Raw genomic sequence first — 21,843 nt, 5'->3', positions numbered from 1 at the left:
AGTAATCCATGACAGTTTTTTTTTTTGGATATCTGTAACTTCATATAAGGAGATCTTCACATGAAGTGGATTCACACGCATGGGGATTCACTCAGTGCTCCTTACATCTCTTACTCCCTTGGGCAGAAATTTTCCTGATGTTATATTTAGGAGATTTTTGCTAGGTTCCTGTAGTAGCTTTGTAGTGTACAGCAGGCATTTTGATCTGAGTTTAAAATAAGTATTTCTCTGAAGATCTCTGCTTGGTTTCTTAGTGAAAGATACAAGAAACTCATCACCAAAATAAGCCCAGCTGCCTCCTTCAGTCAGAATATAATCCAAGAAAGCATGACTTTCAGAGTTAAAATTCGAATATAACATGAATTTTATTTTTAAAAATGCACAGAATTATGCCTTTTATTGCAGTGAGTAACAGTCAGAAAACTTCCAACCTCTGTGTTACATTAACCCGAGGCCATGAGGCATCGCTCCACCTGCCTGCCTGTGGGTGAGGTCTCTGCATGCCTTCCCCGAGGCTGCAACACTCAGCTGGCAGCAGGAGCTGGGAGAGATGGAGCTCAGGTTCTCTAGAAAATCATCTTCTTAAGTATTTGTGGGGACAGCCTTCCATCCTTAAGTGAGCATGATTCACATAGAACATTAATCTTTCTTTCCAGTTGCACTTGCCATTATTATTGACTATGCAAAATTTGACCACAACAGCCTATCTCCCAAGACAGCAGCCTTTTACACCTTGTTTTTCCCAATCCACAGGCCGAAGATGTTTTCACAGTGCTAACTTCCACTCCTGAGGATTATCGCATGGTTAGGTTCGTAGGAGCTTTGTTTATAGATGTACTATAACCAAGAGTCGATCTTCTTGCTGTGTTTAACAATGTCTGAGGTTGTAATCGAGTCTGGCGGGGCTGGGGAGGCTATGGACAAACATCCCACAGGCTGGATACTTCTGCTCACTCTCTGAAAAGCCAGTTCTCAGAAGTATTGACCTTTTTGCAACTCTCAAAATGTCTGCCAGCCAAAGAGAGGTGTACATTACCAACATGTGATTTGCTGGTGTTGCTCTGCATGCTTCACAGGAGATTGCTTGCCAAGGTCAGCACTGCGCAGAATGAAATGCAAGAAAGTTCCCCACTTGGCTCATTTTAAACCGTCATTTAAAATGCTCTGCACTGTATCCCAGCCATAAGTGGAGTCCCTGAGACAGTATTTTGCTTGAGAGGAGCAAGCACTGCACCAGTGCAGCAATTGTGAGAGGTAGTGAATAAAACCTGTGACACTCAAGGTCTTGTGTAGGCATTTCTATGAACAGAGGGCTGAGGATGTTACCACCCATAACCAAGAAAGACTGCACGTGAGTTGGGCACTTGTGTGCTCCTGATGACCAGAGTGTGCTAACGCCTTGTTTGTGCCTCTGCATAGCCTAAGTCCAGGGCTTTCAAACCACTTTCTCGGGCTTGATGATTATTTGGGACCTACCCACACAGACCGGAAGCCTATTCTGGAAAGAGCTCTTCCTGAATTACGCTGCAGGAAAGGAAACACCTACCTCGAGGTGACATAGCACAAGCAAAAAGCCTTTCTGGGGGGAGCCGTGCTAGAGGGGTCCTGGCCAGCAGCCCAGCCACTTCAGTGGGGCAGGCAGGTGCCGCCTCGCCTCCTGCAGTCTGCCAGGGGTGTGCTGTGAGGACAGGGCCGTCCCAAGCCGCGCTCCCCTCGCCCGTATTTTGCAGCCGCTGCCAAAGAGCAGGCGGGTGGCAACTCTTGGTGACGTGGCTGAGCTGCGCTGGCTTCAAGTGGAAGGTTTATCAGAGGTGAATTACTGCTTCCAGGCCCCTTGGCCACCCATTGATAGCAGCATAAACACAAATGGCAAACACGCAAGTGTACGTCCCTTCCCACTTGGAGTATTTATCGGAGAAGACATTTCTGGATGCACTGAAGGATCCCATTTCTCCCTCCCATCCCTGCCTGTTTTGTGGGAGTTAGAAAAGTTTTGGATTACAGCTGTAAAATGTGTAAATGTTTGGAAATTTTTCATTGTAGAAATAGTTAGATATAGTGCCTGGAAGGAAGTATTTGTTAACCCTGAAACTCACAAAGACTTGACCTGGTTGTTTCTAGATCCACACAACTGCAAATACTAAGTCATGAATTTTCATCCTGCATAGTGAGACCAAGAGGCATTAGGAGCAAATACTTCTACATTGCTTTCTGAATATTGTGAAATGTACCTTGTGGATTGCGAAAGGGATAGCTGTGGTTTGTTCTTACCAAATCTACTAAATTTGTCTCTGCGAGAGCACCAAGAGTGACTGGGATCAAAATTCCCCTACAGGGTATCAGACCTGGATCGTGCAGTTCTTTTACAGAGGTGAGTGACCGGGCAATATTAGGGCCAAATCCTGACGTACTTATTTGGTCTTTGTGTCCATGGAAAGAAACGAGGGCTTTGCAAGAAATAGTAATAATAGTAGTAGTAGTAGTAGTAGTAATGATAATATTAATAAAGATGATAACTAGGAAATGTTATTTTCACTACCACAGGAGACAAAGGAAAGTGCCCGCAGCCGGAGGGGAGCGGGGGCAGATTTGGGCCGCCCCGCACAGCCCCCGCAGCCCGGCAGGATGCGGCCCCGTCCCCGCGCAGGCTGCGGGCCCCCCGCCGCCCCCCGTAACGCCGGGGGATGCGTTCAAAGAAGCACCAGGCGAGCCGGCCGTGTTGTAGCACGCTTTATTTGCAGCGAGGTTTGCAGGGTAGCGCTGGCGTCCCTCATAGCGCCTGGTAGGTCCGTCGGGGCGGTGGCGTCCCGGGCGTCCCGGGCCCCGAGTCGATGCTGGCTCCCGGCGAGAGGGAGCCGGGGTGTCGGAGGGGCTCCCCCCCCGGGGAGAGGCGGTCCACGATGCTGGAGAGGCAATCCAGGCTGGACAGGGCGCTGCTCGGCTCCGCGCCGTACCCTGCGGCCGGGGCGAGGCAGGGGCGCATTACCGCAGCCCCCCGCACCGCCACCCGGTCTCGACGGGCCCCCGGTCCCTCCCTGTCCCCCCGCCCGCCGCTGCCGGCCTTACCGTGGGGCATCTCGGAGCAGTAACCGGCCTCGAAGCTGCTGCCTCTCGCCGGCCACACCGGGCTGCCGCAGTCAGCCTGCAAGACAGCGAGGGGCGAGTGCCGGCCCCGCCGCTCCCCGCCCGGCCGCCCCCCGTCCCCAAACCCCATGCACGGCCCCCCCCCAGCTGCACTGAGCGGGGAGGGGGGACACAAGGGACAGCCCCGAGGGCATGGGGAGCTGGCGGGGCGGTGGCCCCCTGCCTGCCCCGACGGTCCCCGGGCACGCTCGGCGCTATCTCCGAGAAAAGGGCCTGTTTTAACCCAAAGCGGCCACCTTTTCCTGACGTCCTGCTGCCGAGGGGGCCCTGCCTGCGGCCCCAAGCTCCTGCCCCTCTCTTACCATGCCGTCGGAGCAGCTGGAGGTGGGGCTGGTCGGCTCGGAGCAGCTCTGTCCCGGCAGGTGATAGTAGTTTTCTACCTGCTCCCTCAAGAGCTCCTGGAGGCTCTCGATGTATCTGATGGCGTTCCTCAGGATCTCCACTTTGGGGAGTCTTTGGTTGGGGTTGGCCGTGGTGCACCTCTTCAGGGTCTCAAACGCCTGGTTCACTTTCTTCAGCCTCCTCCTCTCCCTCATGGTGGCCGCCTTCCTCCGGTCCATCGTGGTGGACTTTCTCTTGCAGGCTTTGCAAGCCCACATCAGGCAGTGGCCGGCCTGGTGGTGGCCGCTGGGGGCTCGGACGTGCTCCTCTTCCTCGGAGCAGGCGGGCTCGGCGGGCTGGTGGGCGCCGAAGGGAGGCAGATCCCTGGGCTCGAAATCCTCGGGGAACTCGCCCTCCGGGGAGGAGAGGCAGGAGCTGTCGTAGAAGAGCTCGGACGGGGAGAACTGGCAGCTGTCCATCACCTCCATCCCTGCAGCCCGGGCGGCGGTGCGGGGCGGCAGCCACCGAGCTCGGGCAAGCGAGCTGGCCGGGGAGGTTTCCTGCCTAATTAGCGACCTGAGCCGAAGTGTCCTTTCCCCGATGCGGGGGGCCCTTATATCTCCACGTTCGGGGGGGCTGGTCCGCGGCGGCTTGCCGGCATTAGCATATCCCCCCGCATCCCCTGCCGCGGCTGGCTGGGCAAGCCCCCTCCAGCCCCCAGGGGACAAATTCGCTCCGCACCGCGCCTCTGGCCGGCGGCTGGGCCGGCCGCTTCTGGGGAAAAAGCGAAGCTGTTGGAGACGTTTTGGCCAAGCCTTGGGGGCCTGCGATTTGGGGGTGAAAAGGGGAAAATGCTCCCCGCAGCCCTGTACTAGGCCGAAAGGGTTTGCTCCTCTCTTTGGCCCTCGGCTGCTTTGTCCTGTGGTTAAAGTAGTGTCACCGACTGTTTAAGTTCACCAAGGGGGACAAAAATGCACGGCTGCGTGAGGCGAGGCGGGGGGGACACAGATTTGGGTGCTCTGGGATCGGGTCACACGAAAAAGTACTCACAAAGGAAAATGTACGCGTTTGCTCCGAGACAAATCCCCTTCCCATTCCTTCTCCTACTCGTGTGACCCGGTGCTGCAAGAGACACAACAGTCGAGCAGCGCCCTGAGCTTGCTAATTTTCTGCTTTCAGGCAATCTTGTACCGTTACAGATGCGTCCCAGCTGCCAGCGCAACAAACCCCTCCTGGAAGTGTAAAATTTCTAACCCCGCAATCCCTAAGTAACTTTACACAAGTCAGGGACAAAAGCTTTGCAGAGACCCAGCCGCAGCAGTAGCCGAGTGGAGCTGTGCAAGGGTCATTAGAGTGGTAATGAAGCCATTTAACAGGCATTTGCAAACGCGCAGGAATCCTTTGGTTTCATCCAGGTGGCTTTTGTAGCTGAGGAAAACACTACGAGAGGGCAAAGGAAACTTTCCCTACCTGGGAATAAAACCCTGCGCCCTGGGTTAACTCAGACGGAGAGGGAGCGTGACCCAGCAGCGGTTCAAACGCCCGGTGTGTGCGCCCAGGGAAAGGCGTCTGGGACTGGGAGGAGGCGATGCGGGGCATTTCCAGCCCTGGGAAATTCAGCTCAAGGAGCCTTGCGGTGAACACTGCCATTGGGGACACTTCCCCAGAGGGGAGCACGGCGCCGAGGAGCCCTCGCATCTGCCCGGGCAGCCTGAAGGAAAATGCAAGCGGCTGCGCACCCTGCTTCGGCGGAAAGGACGCCTGATTATCTGAAGGGTTGGGAAGGCTACATCTGCGCTGCTTTGGTTTATTTGGGGCCATAAACGGGGGGAGCCCCCTTTGAAATGAATACTGTAGGAAAAGCAGAAAGTTGATAAAAGGAGTAAAGTTACAGAAAGGGGAAAGCTCAGAATGTCAGGCTTCTGCCGCTCCGAGGTGCAGGTTGATGCCGAGCTGGGCCACATCTGAAACACGGCGGTGCCCTATTGTTTTCCCAAGAAGCCGCCAGTCAGGAGGGCTCTGCTCGGCGGTAACTTGAACTCTTCACTGGGCTGTGCCACACGCACACACACACTTTGATTTACCACGTTTGCGCCGGCTAAAATAGACCTGTTTACAGATTTATGCTTTGTGCACAAATAAACTTGCTCTTTACCGTGCCGGTTGCAGAGTTCCGATCACCTTTCAGGGCTTTCTCTCCAGGCTTGCCCCGTGGAGCACAATGCCAGCCGCCGAGCTCCTGCTGTCCTTGCGGGCAGGGCTTTAGCTTGTAGCTTAACGCTTAATCCCGCGGGGTTGGGGCTAGGAAGAAACGTGCCTTTTCCCAAAAGTCCTTGAGGACCTAGGAAAATTTGTTTCCTTTTCCTTGAGTATCTGGGGGTGGGGGAGAGAAGGAGAAGAAAGGATGGAGCAGCCTGTCACTCAGGGGAAAAAAAACTCCGCAATTAGTGTCCCTGAAGAGCCCCCAGCTCCTCTGGTAAAGTGATCTCAAAACAAATTTGCAAAAGTGCGGTAGGCGAGCGGAACTGAAGACAGGGGAGAGAAAACAGCAGCTACGAGGCTGCTGGTCGCGGGGTGTGTGTATGGGGTGCGGGTGTGTGACAGCGCTGCATTTCAGGAGACGGGAGCCTCAAGACCCGGAGCTCAAGAGGAGCAACCGGGTACCGGCGGGGAGGAAATGGTGCCCAGGAGCTCTTCAGAGGGTTTTCCTCCCCGCTGCCGCGCTGCTCCCGTTTCTGCATGGATTCGGCCCGTTTGCAGCGCTTCCAATCTCCTTTTTCACACCCACAGAGCTGCTACCGAAACAAACCGAGCCGAAACCGGAGCATCCGACCCGGAGCACGGGCACGGTGCCGGCGGGTTGGGGCGCACCGGGGGCCCGCATGGCCGGGGCTCGGCGCTGCGGGGGCGATTTTTGTGCCCTGACCTTGCGGGAACCGCAGCGCTGGGGCCGGGGGCGGCGGGGACCCCTCGGGGCTCCCCGCAAAGCGGTTTCCCAGTTGGGCTCGTGTGGACGGGCGCTTGCAGCCGGGTGCGAAACGTTTGGTTCCCCCCAGCGCTGGGAACGGCGCACACCTAAGTAAACACATTAGTACCTGCCAGAGGGATTTGTATGGAAGACAGCTGAAGAAGGCATTGGCCTCTGCTGGCACTCTGGGACTCCCAGGAGAGATCAAAGGGACGCGAGGGGGATTTTTAGCAGCCTTGAGACTGGGAAAAGTTGCTAGTTCCTGCTACCGAAGGGGCGGCCCGGCGAGCACATGGCTCAATTACTCACCCCCCTCTCTCCCCTGCCCCCCGCTCCCGTTCCCGCAGCTCGTTTTCTGCAGGAAGGTGAAAGCTGTGAAAAAAAACCACCGTGCGGGTTCCCCTCGGGGGAGGGCAGTGACAGCTCCGTGCGGGTCGCCCTGGCGGGCGAGCAGGTGGCTGGCTGCGGGGAGGGCTGGCGAGGGGAGCGGGGCAGGTGGCGAGCTGCGGGAGCGCCCCGCAGTGCCCGCCGGCACCCCGTGTCCGCCCCGCTGGCTCCCTGCGGGGCGCCTGGGGAGAAAGGCTGGGTTAAATCCCCAGCCTCACCCGCTGACTGCCCTCTGGTTCTGTGCTTCCACGGCCCTGTTTGCTTTGGCTTCGGATTTAGGCGAAGATTATCGTTATTAATATCAAACGCAAACAGTTTAATTGCAAACACACCGAGAAGTTCGCCGGGAAGCCTGGCACGCCGGCCGCACGGGGGTCACGGAGCGTCTCTTCGGGAGGTATTTTCTTTATTTAACGAAAAAACTTCCTTGGGGCAAATCTATTCCCAGTAACCGCTCGAGTTGCCCGGCCGCCGAAGGAGGCACTGCGGGGGGGGTCCTGCCGGGGTCCTGCCCCCCGGGCCGCGGTGCTGGGCGCTGGGGCGGGCCCCCGGGACCTCGGCTCGTCGCTCTTTCTCCAGAGCTCCAAATTACGCGCAGAAAGTAGCCCGAGCTCCCCGAGGCGCCGCTTTCTTAGCAGGCCGTGAGTTCCCCAAAGCAAAGGGTTTATTTGGAACCAGAAAAGGTGGGGAAGCGTATGTCCTCTGTCACTACATGCCCATCGCACCGTACCTCCGCAATGAGGTGTTACCAACGAATATCTCAGCGGAGAGCAATTACTTAGCAGGTTTAAAACCGGGCTGGCCACGGCGAACAAAAAGGGAGAAAGGACCGCACCGGCACCGCGCGTCTCCTTCAAGGGCTTCCCCCTCGGGCTGCCGCAGCCGTGCCAGTGTGGCCGGGAAGGGTGAGACCTTCCAGAAACGTGGCTGTGACCTTTCAAAAACAAAAACAAAAAATAAATCAGGGGTTAGAGCTGCCGAGGAGAGCGCCCACGGGCAGAGAGTTGCAGCAGAGCCTTTGAGTTGAAGCCGGTGCCTCTCTCAGCTGTCCCGCAGCGCGCTGTGTGCGCGCAGGGCAGGGCGCGCTGGTTTCCCGGTGGTCGCCCCTTCCTGGGATTACAAACAATCCCTTACAAACCGGAACGTCCTGGCCGCGAGGAGCTGCCGCTCCGCCATCCTCGGAGAAGCTGTTTTTTTTTTTTTTTTTTTTTTTTTTTTTTTCACATCACTGAGTGAGAGGCTTCGTCTGCTGCTGCCCCCCTCCTCTCGCCGCTTAACTCCTTCCTCCCCGAGGGACCCCTCTCCCTCAAGGAGTAGGGAAGCCAAGGGGAGTCGCCTTTCCTCGGGAGAAATCACGGCCCTCCGGTCCCGGGGGGAGCCGGCTCCCGTCACAGCCTGCCGCTGCCCCTCGGGGCCCATAAAGCGTGCTGCAGACGAGGCGAGAGGCGCCGAGGCCCCCACCTCTCGGCCAGCGGTGCCCTCTCCCCGCCCGTTTAGGGGCACACGGCGCTGCTGGGGGGCTCCTTCCCCCCGGCTCCCAGCGCCCGACCCCGCTTCCCCGGGGAGACGGCAGGGGAGGGAGGGGGTAATTAGCACCGCCGGGGCGGTCCTGGGCGAGGAGAGACGGTCCTTAGAGGAGGGAGCGGAGGGAAATGTGTCCCCACAGCTGCCTCCCGCTGTCGCAGCTCGAGCTCTGCGGGGTCGTCCGGCTGAGGGCACGGCGGGCTCGGGCTCCAGGCTCGGGTTAGGACTGAATGACCGGGAGGAGAGACACTGTAACACAAAGGGCTTTATTTTACAACCCGGGAAATCCGTCCGTCCTTATATACAATATCACATCCCACCATTTAAATATATATATATTCTCTTTTTTTTTTTCTTTTTTCTTTTTTTTTTTTTCCGTGTTTACAAAAGAAAAGACAGTACTAAAAGTATTTACAGAAACGCAACGAGGCGGGACCTCTCTGAACGCCACTAACACGGAAGGCAGCCGGCAGCTCCACTCAGACAGGAATGGACGTTTCGGTGAGCCTCGGGCAAAGCGGATCACCGGCACGCGAGTAAGTCTCTTAAATTAAAAACGGAAAAACTGGGGGGGAGGCTGGTCTATGCGACGAGGCGTAAAGAAAACAAAACTCGGGGTGAAAAGGGGGTGGGGGTCAGAAGGAGTCCTTCGGGCTCGGGTCGCCGAGGGCCGCTCCGTCAGGCTGGGCGGGCGGCGGTACCTCGGCCCGAGCCCCGCGGGCCCTGCCTCATTTCTCCACCGCTTCCTCCACGCCGGGCAGCTTGGGCTCGTCGGAGGAAATACTGTCCACTATGGAGGAGAGGCAGCGCAGGCTGCTGGAAGCCGACGACTCGACGGCGGAGCCTCCTGCCAGGCGAGAGAAAAAGAGAGACGGGGGGGGTGCCTCGTGGAGACGGCGGCTGCGGCCGGTGGGGCTGGGAGGGGGGCAGTGGGGTGTTACCTGCTCTGGGGCTGGCTCCCAGCGCCCGGGAATGGTCGGAGAGGTTTCTCCAGTCGGAGCCGCAGGTGCCGAGGAAGTCCGAGCCCTGCGGCAGGGGGACGGGGGGAGAGGGGAAGGTGCCTGCGTTAGCGGGGGGCAGCCCCCCCGTGCCCCGGGGCTGCGGGGGAAGGAGGGAGGCGGGCGGGGAGGGAGGGGAGCGGCGGCCCCGCAGCCGGGTGCCGGGCGGCCGTGCTTACATTTGCCTGCTTGGGGCTGAAGCTGAAGGCGTCCCCCCCGACCTCCTGCATTTTCTCCTGCTGATCCAGCCTGTGCAGGAGGTCCTGCAGCCTCTCGATGTAGCTGATGGCGCTCCTCAGGATCTCCACCTTGGGCAGCCGCTGGTTGGGGTTGGCCACAGTCCGCCTTTTCAGCGCCTCGAAGGCTTCGTTGATCTTCTTCAGCCGCCTCCTCTCCCGCAGGGTGGCCGCTTTCCGCCTGTCCGTGGGGGCCGACTTTCTCTTGCAGGTTTTACAAGCCCAGATCAAACACTGGCCGGGGCAGTGAGGGGGCTGCAGGCCCGGGGGGGCCAGCACATGCTCCTCGCCGCCGCTGTCGCTGCCGGCCTCCGGCGGCATTTGGTCCTGACACGGGGACAAGGTGCCGTCGCTGCCTGGGTACAGCGGGGAACCCTCCGCCATCTCCAGCTGCTGCAGGGCTCCATTCTCCCCGTCCAAGTAGAAGAAATAGGAGCCAGTTTCGAAAAGGTCCATCATCATGCTGTCCCTCGGCCCCTCTGCCTGCTCGAGTTGGGTGGCAGGCTCGAAAACACCCCGAGGAACAACCCAGATGGAATTTAATTAGTGCAGTGACATAAGTCCCCCCTGCTTTATATATAGGAGCTGCTGAAACCCTATCCAACTTTTAGCTGTCGCGGTGCATCACCCTCCAAAACTGATTCCAGCCAGTCTCCTGGGCGCTGTCCTGAGAACATCTCCAATTTAGAAGGGGGGAGGAAAGGGGGCAGAACAAGGGGGCATAGGCAAATAAAAAAAAATTATTTAAAAAAAATGAAAACAAATGAAATAGAAAAATGCACCCCAAAACCGGTGAGTGTGGGATGTGCGAGGGGACATGTGGAGGGGGCTCTTGGAGCCGTGTCTGGGCGCAGCAGGAGACCCGGCTGCAGAGCTCGAGGGGCTCAGCCGCAGGACAAAGGTGGGGGGCTGCGGGTGGAGCCTGCCCCCGGCCCTCCCTGGCTCACACGCAGACGCACACTCATGCACACACACACACATGCACACACACACATACACGCTGCACGCTTCTTACCCAGTGCTAAGTATAGGTCTACAAGGAGAGGTTTCAAAGGCAGCCACGGCTCTCCAAATAGAAGGGTTAATATTTTGAGAAGAAGCCCCTGCTATTCACCCCCTCCTTTCCCCCCCCCAGGCATGCCATTCCTGTGACCCACGCTGCCTGGGCCAGCCCAAGGTTAGGAGCCAAGCTCACTGTTCCTCCACACACATGGAGTGCCTCTGCCAAGGCAGAGCCTTGCTGCGGTGTCAAAGCACCCAGTTAGTGCACCTCGGTGCGGTGTTTTCGTTTGAACTTTCCCATGTTGCCCATGAGGTGACAGAAGTGATTCCAGGTGACTGGGTTACGGTCTGATGGGGCTCTCCGGACAGCCCCTGTCCTTGACAGTGTTTAGGGCAATCGAAGCTCAGGCATCTGTTCTAACTGCAGTTTAATCCCCAGGGCCTGGCAAGACTTCCAGAGCTTCTTGGCCCCCGAGACAGAAACGGAGCTTGTGATCACTCTCTGTTAGCATATACTGTAATGTCACATCATGTCTAGGCCTCTCTCACCTCATGGAAGGGAAACTATGGGAAAAGGTCCTGTCTGCTTCTTTCCCTGGGTTGCCTTGCTTTCCTTAAATCACATGTAATTTCTCTCTGCTTATGTAAAAATATATATTATATATATATATATGTATATATATATATAGCATATAGCCCTGGAATCCCAGGGTATCTCTCAAAGCTAGCATGTGACTTCTTTCTGAAAGGAACTGTGGCATTTTTGTTCCATTCTTAAAAGCTGCAATTACCTTGATTATTAGCTTGACTTTCTCCAAAACTGATTGCAAACCAGTTTTTATGAGTACAAATATATTACGGAGTAGCTGCAATTTTGTTTTGACCAAATCAGTATTGCTGAAATGGATCTCATTTCAGTTTTAATTAGGCAGAACAAAATCCAGTTTCGAATGAGACAGAGAAATTCAACCTGTTTTCAGTGAAACTAATTTTGATATTAATATTCCAGCACTGAGGTATTTTTTTCTTTTCAGAGTAGCCTTACAGTTAAGGAGCTGAACATAAGGCACAGTTTCCACGCTCTGTACTTAGTTTGCTGTTTGACCTTTGACCAGTCATTTAACTTCCCTGTGATTTAATTTTCTACCTTTAAAAAGGGATATAATGCCAGCCTTTACCCATCCTTTGTGTTTCTCATGTTGCCCCTTGGCATTATGTGATTTTCAGTGCTTTTCAGGGATGTTTTCCCCATAACGGTAATGACAGTGGTAATAAATAAAAAATAATGTTTGCTGATTGCTTAAAACTTTTCACCTTTACTACAGTTATTTTTTTCTTTTAATCTTTAGCTTCTTTGCTGCTGCTCTGGTGGTGTTTGGAACAAGACAGACAAGATCAATCTACTGGTGAGGTGCACAAATAAAAACTTCGGTTGCGGGAGAAATACTACTAAAATGTGGTTGTCCTCTCAGAGAGTTTTAGCTTGACTTTGGGAGTTTCAAAAGTGGAAGTTTAGGAGCCAGATGTTCCTTCAGCTTTCAACAGCATTTTTGCTTCAAGCAGGAAACAAAAGAAAAACTTCTGTCTTTTCAGCATTCATTCATTAAGAGCTGGAATAAACAGACCTAGTTCCTCAGAGTAATGTGGGCGTAACATAGTTCTGTATTGAGCAGAACTTTCATCAGCTGCAACTGATTTTTAGTTTGATGAAGTTGTCCATTCCCCCTCCACACAAGCAACTTTGATTTTGCTGTAGCCATCACACTGCATGCCCTGTTCCTGCTCCTTGGTCATAACCAATGTCATAAAATACCACAGCTAGCAAGAAACCAGAGTATATGTGAACAACATGCCCTTAGCAACATTCTCCATTACAGTGGGCCAAGTGGAGGATTCATATGTTGATGCTTGTCTTTTTCTCTTTACACCTTAATGCCAGATCTTGTTAGATATAAGCACAAGGACCTAAGAGGAAGTAAAAGCATAAGAACAAGAAAAAGTGGACATGGAATCGGAAGGGGGATCACTGCAAAGCTCTACCTGTAATCAATTGGTTTTACGTCACAGCTGAACTAGAACTTCAATCGTCACTAGAACTTCAATCACCCTTTCCACCAAATTAATTCTAAAATATTCTGTATAATTATGGTTGAATAGTGAGTTTATAACTGCCCAGGTTGCTCTTGACACCTTATGGCTTGGGCAGAAGTTTAGTCTGGAATGGACACCTTATGGCTTGAGCAGAAGTTTAGTCTGGAATTATAGAGAAATATTTTCCTATCTTGGACCCATAGGGCCCTGAGTACCACTCCAAATGCTTCCTTTTTATTTTTCGCTTACTTCAGCCACAGGCATGATGGAATTTTAACCTTTTATCTCTTCGACTCTTTGCAGCAGCATCAATAACCAGAGGGGATCAGATATATCTGTTCCTGTTCAGCACTCTGAAAGGGTACCTAGGTAAGGATGAAATTTTCAGCCTGCCCTTGCTGCAGCCCTATTCTACTCATACAATACCACTCCTGCTCTGGGAGATGGTTCAATACCTTGGCTACCAGGCAATGACTCTTGAGTTGCTTTTTATCAATTTCTGAAGTGCAGGTTATTAGGATAGGCTCAGATGTGGGCCTACTGGGGTTGTCAGAGTTTGTTTGCACTTCGGTTATGGACATGCCTCTGCTCACATTCCCATTCTCTTTTTTTTTTTCATCTTTTACACTCATATTCAATTGCATCTTTCTTAACAGAAACTTTCCTTTCCAATATATTTTATTGTTAATATACAATGCTATTCTTCCTTTTTTTTTTTTTTTTACCAGAAACTTGTGTTTCAACAAGTTTCTGAAATCACTCTACAATTTCACTTGGTCTCCTGCTGTTATTTCTAATATGTCCCTTTTTTTTTTTTTTTTTTTTTTTTGCGTGTGTGTGAATTGTATCACCTGCTGTTTCAATTTTACAATTTTTCATCTAGCTTCTCAACAGAAAAATTCATACACTGTCCTCATTATAGTCTCAAGGCAACCACTTAGAGTAATTTTGCCTCGAAGACGTCTAGGCTCGTTCTCCTGTCCTGTTCTCAGTCACTTCCCATTCACACAGAAGACCTTCTCACCTGAGTTTTTAGTATATTCAGATTAGGCTCAACAGCATATCTGGGGAAATATGTTAACATCCATGTTTTTTTGTCTATTATTACCCGTATGTTGTATAATTAAGACACCAGTCAAAGCTTTTATAGGGTTAATTTTTTGCCATTCCTCCTGAAGTGTCAAGAGGTGCACTCAAATACCCATATAGGGTGTGTTTGTATTCTCGTTTTCATTTGTCAGGAATGCCTTTATGGAGCAAATCTCTGCATAGCCCCCACTTACTGCATTTTTGATACTTGTTAGAGGGTGCTCTCAGAATGTGTCATCTGGATTTTGTTCAGGGGAAACTAAGCTGGAAGGCACCCTAAAATGTGAAGTGGATGCTAGGTCACCCGCACTACCAGTTTCTACAGATCTGATCCTGATGAACCTACACTATCTGTTAATCTACTGATGGTCACAGTTCACTGGTAAGAACTACAGAAAACTTTGATGTGTCTATGACATTCACTGCTGAAATAGTACATTATGCCAAACATTGCAAAAGCTAAAAAGAATGAAACATGGAAAGAAGTTTTAAGCAGGTGAGAAGGACTGAGACATCTTTCTTTTCTAGAGATGTTTCAAATGTCTGATTGATGTGGACATCATAAGGGCAAAGCTGGTGCACAAAAGACGTGCAAGCTGGTAAAGAACATGTATTTATCCCAAATCTACCATTTGTCAGATAAACACTTGGTGAAGAGAGATTAAATAATTTCCATGAATTTTCTTGAAAGTCTGAGTAATGGTGACTCTATAGGGGACCAGATTTTATTATGCTGACAATGGCCTGTGGGAAATTTAAGCAAAAGAACTTAACTGTCATTCATGGAAAAATAATTCCTGCTGCTGGGATGGAGCATACCAGACTCCATGGCCTGTGGTATGTAGGGACACTGCTTTTCTGAATTCAATTATGTCTTCCTGCCTCAAGTTATATGAACTCCGGAGTGGCATGCAGGAGCATGGAACATGGAACAGCTTTAATTCCTGATTTTCATTTATATATGTTGTTATACTTCCAGCCGACTTTTGCTAACTTAGATTCTATTATTTACTTTACTCTGTTCAAATTCTGTTTTTCCAAGGAAATTATATTATTTGGGTATCCACAATGTCACGTGCACTCTCACTGCAAATTTGGGAACTGACTAGAGGAAGTCTGTGTACTCTGCATGCTGGTGCTTGTGTATAAGTATATGGCCATTTCAGAGAATTTATAAGCAAGTGGGAGCACCATCCCTGAAATGCAAATTTGGCAAGTGGAGTAGTGAATCGTAATGCATGCTGTGGGGCTAGAAAGTCAGTAAGGTAGAGATATGAAAAAGACAACTTCATATAATTATACAGTCTTTGTAGGGGAAGATTTAAAAAAAAAGTCTCATTCACAGTGGCCTTGGCTCTATTGCTGTTCCAAATCGCTGCTGTTTTCCTTTGATTGGATATGGACTTTAGTGTTCATATCAGTTACAGTCCTGTTAGTATCTGAGAGGTGCAACCTTGCTAACTAAACAGACTCCTCTAGTTCAAGATGGTAAGGTAGGATTTCATTACAGCTCTCATGTTGGGCAGTTATGAGACACAGTTCTAAATGGCAGATGCTTTAATGCCTGTGTCAGGGTCTACAGTGACAAATAGTCACCACTGCACAAACACATTTATTTTACTACAAGACGTTTTCCTGGGGAGGAGGGAGTGCCAATCAGAAACCAGAAGCCCATTGCACTGTTGCTGGCTGGGACAGGCATTTTCTGTGGTTCTATCCACAAGCTGGGATTCTTTGCAGGAAGGAAAGCAATAAAAATTACAGTCATCTTCTACTTTTGATTAGGAAGGAGAAAAAAAATAGAGGGGACTTGAAATTTGACATGAGTCCAAGACACATCATGTGCTTTATAATCATTTTTTTTTGCCATCACATTTTTTTTGTAAGTACATGAAAGATCATTTTATAGTTATATACTTATTTATCTGTCTAGACTATAAGCAGAAAGTGCATTTTCACACTATACAGTTTCAGCACATAATGACAATGATATCTAAACCCGACTCAGTCAAAAGGACAATAATTAAACTATAGCTGCTACTACTAATTAAAATAAATACTAATTTTAATTCTGTAAGTGAAAGTAAAGAAAGGCTTGGAGGATAACCAGTTTCTGCATCCAGCACTTAGTCTAATCATATCCCTGCTGCCTATGGACAGAAAGAGAGCTTTGTGTTCAGGCAGTGGAAAAATGACAGCTTTCTTTTCTGGAGCTCACAAGGGATTTTTGCAGAACCACGGTACTTCATGGAAAAATGGGATGACAGTGCCCTGGAGTCTGGAAACCAAGAAGGTACAATGGAAGTTATGGATGTACAGAGCTCTCTTCCCAGCAATAACCTAGGGATTGTTTAAAACAGCACATCACAAAGCCACAAAGTGTTTATGCTGAATGATCATCTTCTATACACGAATTGCATTAAACAATTTCATTCTCCATTGCCAATATACTTTTTTGGTTTCCTGGTGTAAGCTCTTTGACATATGGATGTGCCAGTTCAATGAGCCACTTGATTAGAGATACATAGCACTGGATAACTAAGATAAAGTTAATAAGCTGTAGTCACATGTAGGCATTATTGGGTCTTGACTTATTTCCTGGTGCTGCATTAATATACTCCTCAGTTATTCCATGCACTTGTGGATTTAAAATGCAGAAACAACTGAAACAAGAATCTCCTGAGATAGTTCCCTTTCTAAAATGTAAATAACGTATTGGAAGTAATGCAATCCTTTCATTGTCCCGTAGATTTCCTTGTTCATCATGAAACAATATACATTTTCTCTGTTGTCTATAATTTCAAATTTTTGTTCATTATATTTTCAGCATTGTTCTGCCTTTGTGGACAAACAATTTAGCTCATAATTTGGAAGAAGTGTTGATTTCTCCATGATTTGTGTTTTGAACATTCTGCATGATTTATACTTTGAGATTTTGTTCTCCGTGCATCATCATTACCTCTTTTTCTTTCCACTACCCACATTACAGCCAACTGAACAAATAAAGCTTGTCTCATATACATTGTTATGGCTTGCTTGAGATCCTTAGGGTGACATGTCATCAATCTTTCCATAATATATGGTAAATATAGAATGATGTTTCTCTGTTCTGCCATGTTTTCAGCCTTAGCAGACATAAATGCTACATCTCAAGTGTTCTCTTCCAAGTTCTTGCTTAGGTACAACAATTGGCTTTGCTAAGTCAGACTCAACTTTGAATATACATGTATATTCATGTATACTTAGATATAAAACATGTTTGCTAGGACTGGAATTTTGGCTCTCCAGGTGATTACAAATTTACCTTTGAATCCTTCTGTGAACCAGTCAATTTCAAGGCCTAGCTATTGTTCTCTTTAACCCTTTCATGTAGACATTTGGATTACTTTTGTTCTTTGTTTTTATAAAGAGCTCTTTCCCACCATCAGAGGAATGACGTTTTAGTTTACATCTTTGTTTATTTATCATTTAGATATTTAGTACTTTTTTTTTTTAACTCATATTTGGTGCTGGATATTTTTATGCTCCTGCTATTGTCATACTGCTGTCATCATCTGAATTTCCATAAATATGTTGCTGACTGATTTGAACGTGATGTTCACAACATGAACTTGGGGTAGTCTGATGTGACCATTCCTTTCTAAGCACCAGTCAGATTCTGTTCTCTCTGTAGCTTTTCCCAAGTCTTTTGCTTCCTGCATATGCAAAATCCTTGTGCTTTACTGGGCTTTAATCCAAAAATAAAACAACTGGGTTTGCATATTTATTATTAAATATATGTATATCATTTTCTCAATTTCTTTCTGTAGTATAGAAAGAAAAAAAAATGTTTTCACAGACCTACTTTTTTTACCTCTGAAGAATACACTGATCATCAAACATTTTCATTATTCATCCTAATATCTTCTTACCCTCTCCACTAGGACAGAGCTGATACACAAGCTGCTGTATTTTGGGGCCATTTTGTGTCACTCACAGTCTCCTGCATCTGCTGGCTTCTTTTACTCATTAAAAGGCAAATATATGTCTGTCCCTTCCTGGCTATAACTTAGTCAGTAGTCTACCTGGAAAATACCTCAAAAGTCCTTAAAGTTTTGTCTCCCACCAAAATATAGGGAAGATGTGTTCAGGGTGCCAGGAATGACTTGTCACACTGCTGTCCACCAAATCTGTTATCTGTATTTTCTGAGAAAGACGCGTATTAGATGCTTCAGTTGAAGATACAGCATGCTCTGAAGGTTTCAACAGGGAAGTTTCTTCCTAATTCCTGTAGTTACAGTGATGTACATCCTCAAACATGATAGATAGACTCTTGCAAACTTAAATTCTGTATAATATATCTGGGACTTGAGAAAATGTTAATGCAGAATTCCCGTGTGTCTTATCTACACAGGTTTTCAAAAGGAAAATTGCTGCTTCTTTTGGAAAATAGAAGCCATTAAGAGAAAGGCTTTTGAAAATAAATTTGCTCTGAATTAAATAGCAATAATGACCTTGAATCCAACATATATCATATCATGTTGTTATCAGAACCTGTTGCACAGCTGCAAAACTCTTTTAGGCAGTGAAGGTCATTATGTTATTTGACTGTGTGTCATTTAAGGTACGTGCTTTGTAAATAAGGTTACCTGTGATCTGTCAGTGTAAGAAATACAGCAGTCTATCTTGTATTCCTTCATCTCTCTGTTCTGTTCATTTCACATCATTTCACTTCATAACTTCTGCATCTTTATATGTAAGGTTTCACTTTCTTTAAGATTCCTTAGGCTCAGAAATGTATTCTTTGAAGTACAACAGGACCTAGGGGTTGTAACAATTTCTTGAACATGCTGTGGGTTTGTGGCCCAAAGAAAATATGCAATTTTGTTGTGTGAGATTTTTGAAATAAGTAAATGTCTCTGGCCACTATTTCTGTACCATGTTAAGTCACCTCTGTGATACTCCAAAAGTACAGAGGAGTCTTATGGTCACCCTAAAAGAAAACATGAAATTTCTCACAGTCAGGGAAGAACCTTGTCTTAGTTGAGATTCTTTCTTCCCCATGCAGTTCATCCCACATGTAGGAAAGAATACAGGAATGAAAAAGGAATAGTATTCAGAAATTCTGCCTGACAAAATGAGTCTTACCCTTCTTGTTCTAGTCAGATTTTACATAATCATACTCAAAAAATATCTGTATTTTACCAGACCATGCTGGAGAACATTTCAGATAAACTTCATAGACTAAAAGATTGCCAGAAGTGCTCTCTGCCTGAAAGAAAAAAAAAAAATCACCAAAATATGGCTTAAACTGAATCGACAGAAGTGTTTGGATTTTTAGAGAAATTATACTAATTACGTTTCTTAGAAAAAAAAAGATAATTAAACATTGAGGAAAAGCTTAGAAGAAAGAAATATCTTAAGAATGTATTCTGATTATATAGAGAATCCCTGGAAGACGAATCCTAGATCTGCATTCTGAAATTTGTATCTAGACAACACATAGCTATGTTTAGACTTAAAGAAAATAGTGAGAAAATATTTTTCTTGTGAAGTGTGAAACAGCTGGCTTATAACAGAATCTGTTGACCTGCAGTGCCAGTATTTTTAAACAACATTTGTGCATTACAGCAGGCTAACAGAAGTGTTTGGCTGGAAGTACTAAGCAGTGTAATTATCATTTTGTAGTATTATTGATTACTATAATAACTGAAAAATAGACAGAACAGACAGAAGTAACTGTGCACCATGAATAATAAGCAGATGCTATGTATGCTGCAAGCTCCAAGTGACAAATAATCAATTTATTTTAGATATGTCCACACATAGTAGCCTAGTCACATTCTCTTCAGTGGGAGCTACTGAGTACTTTGTATTTCTAAAAACCCCAGTGCTTGAATTAGATGACTAATTATATATTATAAATGCCATTTTATGAGAATACACTTTCATGTAAAAGCTTTGTACTGGAACTACTGTCTTCAGCTTGGGACAGCAACATTGGAACGGCACTAAAAAGCAACTAGCAATGTCTGCAAGCAGTTTCTGAAAAGGGATGGTAGTGTAAGGGACAGGTAAGTTCATAGCATGGCACTTGCCAGTTCATGTTAGAGCACCTTATCTTTCTTTTCCTTCAGAATTGGTTACTTGCAGCTATGTTAATTAGCAAGTTGCAAATTCAATAGCAAGTGGAGATAATGAGAGCAGTTGTGTGTACAGGAGAAAAGCAGTTTTCAGGGTACAAGTCCAATCACAGATTACTTTCATCTTGCACTCACATTGTTGTCATCAGTAGGCGATGTCTTGCTTTGAGGAATCAGGATCACTAAAAATATATAATAGCTACACAGGACAGAACCTGTATTTCAGAACTGAACACCAGTCTGTAAACTGTGGTTGTGGAGGACAGCTTTAACATTTTTCAAAACAAGTTAAAGATTCAGAGTAGTGTTCCAAAAAATCAGTTGAGCACACAGTATGTATGTGTATGTATATATTACTATTATATTATACATTATAAACTAAAATAACGTAACAATATGAAAGAGAATAACCTAACACAGATTCTCATACGTAGGCATCAAACAAGTATTTAACAACAGGGTAAAGAAAGTTTGTCATATTTAGAGGGTTCCCAGTGAAGAATATAAGGGCTCTGAAATGTTTACAAGATTGATCATTAACAGTGACATGGGTAAGACAGAAGTTGTCTGTGGTATCGATTGTCCATGAACAGTCAAGATTTTCTTTTTGCATCTCTTTCAAGCTGCAAAATCCATCCCGCACAGTCTCCTAACAGTCAAGGTCATTATGGTAAAGAAATTGAGAGTATGAGAAACCTTACACGGACTTCTACAGTTCTTATCAAGGAAATCACTTTTCATTATTACAAGAGAATTAGGTATCAGCATTCAAAGTATTAATGTCATTAGTGTCATTAGTGAAGAATGACCAAGAAAGATTGCCAACTAATTAAGAACTAATTAATTGAAATTGTTTCTGGAGAAGAGAGATCCCTGAAGGTTCTGGATCACCAGCGTTGCTCCATTTGGATCCAAAAGCGAAGTTAATTGTAAATTGACTATGTATCTTTTGCCAGCTGATGCTAAGGCTTAGTATTTTCTGGAACAAGGAGTTATTAAGTGATCACATGATTGGCACTCTTTACCAACTATATCATCCATTACACATGCTGAAAAGTAATGTACGAGCAAAATCAAGCAACATCAATGACCAATGGCTTCTTATAATTAGCTGTCTCTTGGTTAGAGGATGTGTCTTTGCAGAATTTGATTTTACACAGGCAGCAGCAATGGTTTATAAACAAGAGTCTGCAGAAGCTCAGATTATCATATCTTATTGGGAGCTTTCTCAGGCAAGCATCTCAAATTTGAGGTTTCCATGGTTCCAGGAATTTTGTAACACTTTATGTAAACTATTTTCCAGAATTCTAACCATTCAATACTGTGATTATGTCCTGATGCTGGGTTAAATTAGCAGAGAACTTGCTGACAGTTTCGGGTAAGTTTTAAGCTGCTCTTAAAGTCATGTTGCTGAAGTAAGAGGAGGAGAAAACCCAACCAACCAAACCAAATGGAATAAAAGAAAACCAAACCAAACCAAAGCAAACAAACAAACAAAAACCAGAAGACAGAACTAAGGCTGCGAAAGAAAGAATGGCATAGTCATCTTAAGACAAAATCAGAAAGGCAAAGGACAAATAAAAAACAACAATCAAACGACACAAAAAGTAAGAAGAAACTTTCAACAAATATTATAGTAGCAAGAAAACTAAGGGATCCCGAATAGAGAGAAAGACTTTAACTGATGAAGCTGTGCTTAATGCCTCTGTAAATTCAAATTACAACAAGAAGGTGAAGTGGGTTTAACCAGTTAACACAATTAACATTAGTGACAAAAGGATAAGGAGTCAGGACAGGAAAACCAAGAGGTAAAAGTAATTAGATTATTGTACATATTAAAACTGGTTCAGCCTCAGCATACTTAGAAAATTGACTGAACTGATCTCAGTGTCGTTTCCTGATATCTTTGAGAGATTGTGGACGATGAAATTGCAGAAGATTATAGATGGGCAAATGGAATG

General features: G+C 47.3%; 2 protein-coding genes across 2 annotated transcripts; both read right to left on the bottom strand.

The window, feature by feature from the left end:
• Nucleotides 1–2,770: 2,770 nt before the first annotated feature.
• On the bottom strand, nucleotides 2,771–3,953 carry MYF5 (myogenic factor 5). The gene is made up of 3 exons (XM_035544205.1): nucleotides 3,447–3,953; nucleotides 3,067–3,142; nucleotides 2,771–2,955 (listed from the first exon to the last, which is right to left on the bottom strand). The coding sequence occupies exons 1-3, from the start codon at nucleotides 3,951–3,953 to the stop codon at nucleotides 2,771–2,773; spliced, it is 768 nt and encodes a 255-aa protein (XP_035400098.1).
• A 4,935-nt stretch (nucleotides 3,954–8,888) lies between these two features.
• Nucleotides 8,889–10,167, bottom strand: MYF6 (myogenic factor 6). The gene is made up of 3 exons (XM_035544012.2): nucleotides 9,522–10,167; nucleotides 9,286–9,370; nucleotides 8,889–9,191 (listed from the first exon to the last, which is right to left on the bottom strand). Exons 1-3 carry the CDS (start codon nucleotides 10,038–10,040, stop codon nucleotides 9,073–9,075), a joined length of 723 nt encoding a protein of 240 aa, XP_035399905.1. The 5' UTR covers nucleotides 10,041–10,167; the 3' UTR covers nucleotides 8,889–9,072.
• Nucleotides 10,168–21,843: the final 11,676 nt, after the last annotated feature.

This window comes from Cygnus atratus, chromosome 1 (genome assembly GCF_013377495.2).
Source record: "Cygnus atratus isolate AKBS03 ecotype Queensland, Australia chromosome 1, CAtr_DNAZoo_HiC_assembly, whole genome shotgun sequence".
NCBI lineage: Eukaryota > Metazoa > Chordata > Aves > Anseriformes > Anatidae > Cygnus > Cygnus atratus.
This window is presented reverse-complemented; position numbering and strand designations above follow the sequence as displayed.

What these genes read in the sequence shown, in the direction of transcription:
- MYF5 (XM_035544205.1), bottom strand. Translation starts at nt 3,953, where the DNA reads ATGGAGGTGATGGACAGCTGCCAGTTCTCCCCGTCCGAGCTCTTCTAC. An exon ending in CCAGCTGCTCCGACGGCATG is followed by an intron (nt 3,143 to 3,446) that starts GTAAGAGAGGGG and finishes GCTGTCTTGCAG; the next exon opens with GCTGACTGCGGCAGCCCGGT. An exon ending in CTGCTCCGAGATGCCCCACG is followed by an intron (nt 2,956 to 3,066) that starts GTAAGGCCGGCA and finishes CCCCGGCCGCAG; the next exon opens with GGTACGGCGCGGAGCCGAGC.
- MYF6 (XM_035544012.2), bottom strand. Translation starts at nt 10,040, where the DNA reads ATGATGATGGACCTTTTCGAAACTGGCTCCTATTTCTTCTACTTGGAC. An exon ending in TCAGCCCCAAGCAGGCAAAT is followed by an intron (nt 9,371 to 9,521) that starts GTAAGCACGGCC and finishes CCCCTGCCGCAG; the next exon opens with GGCTCGGACTTCCTCGGCAC. An exon ending in GGGAGCCAGCCCCAGAGCAG is followed by an intron (nt 9,192 to 9,285) that starts GTAACACCCCAC and finishes CTCGCCTGGCAG; the next exon opens with GAGGCTCCGCCGTCGAGTCG.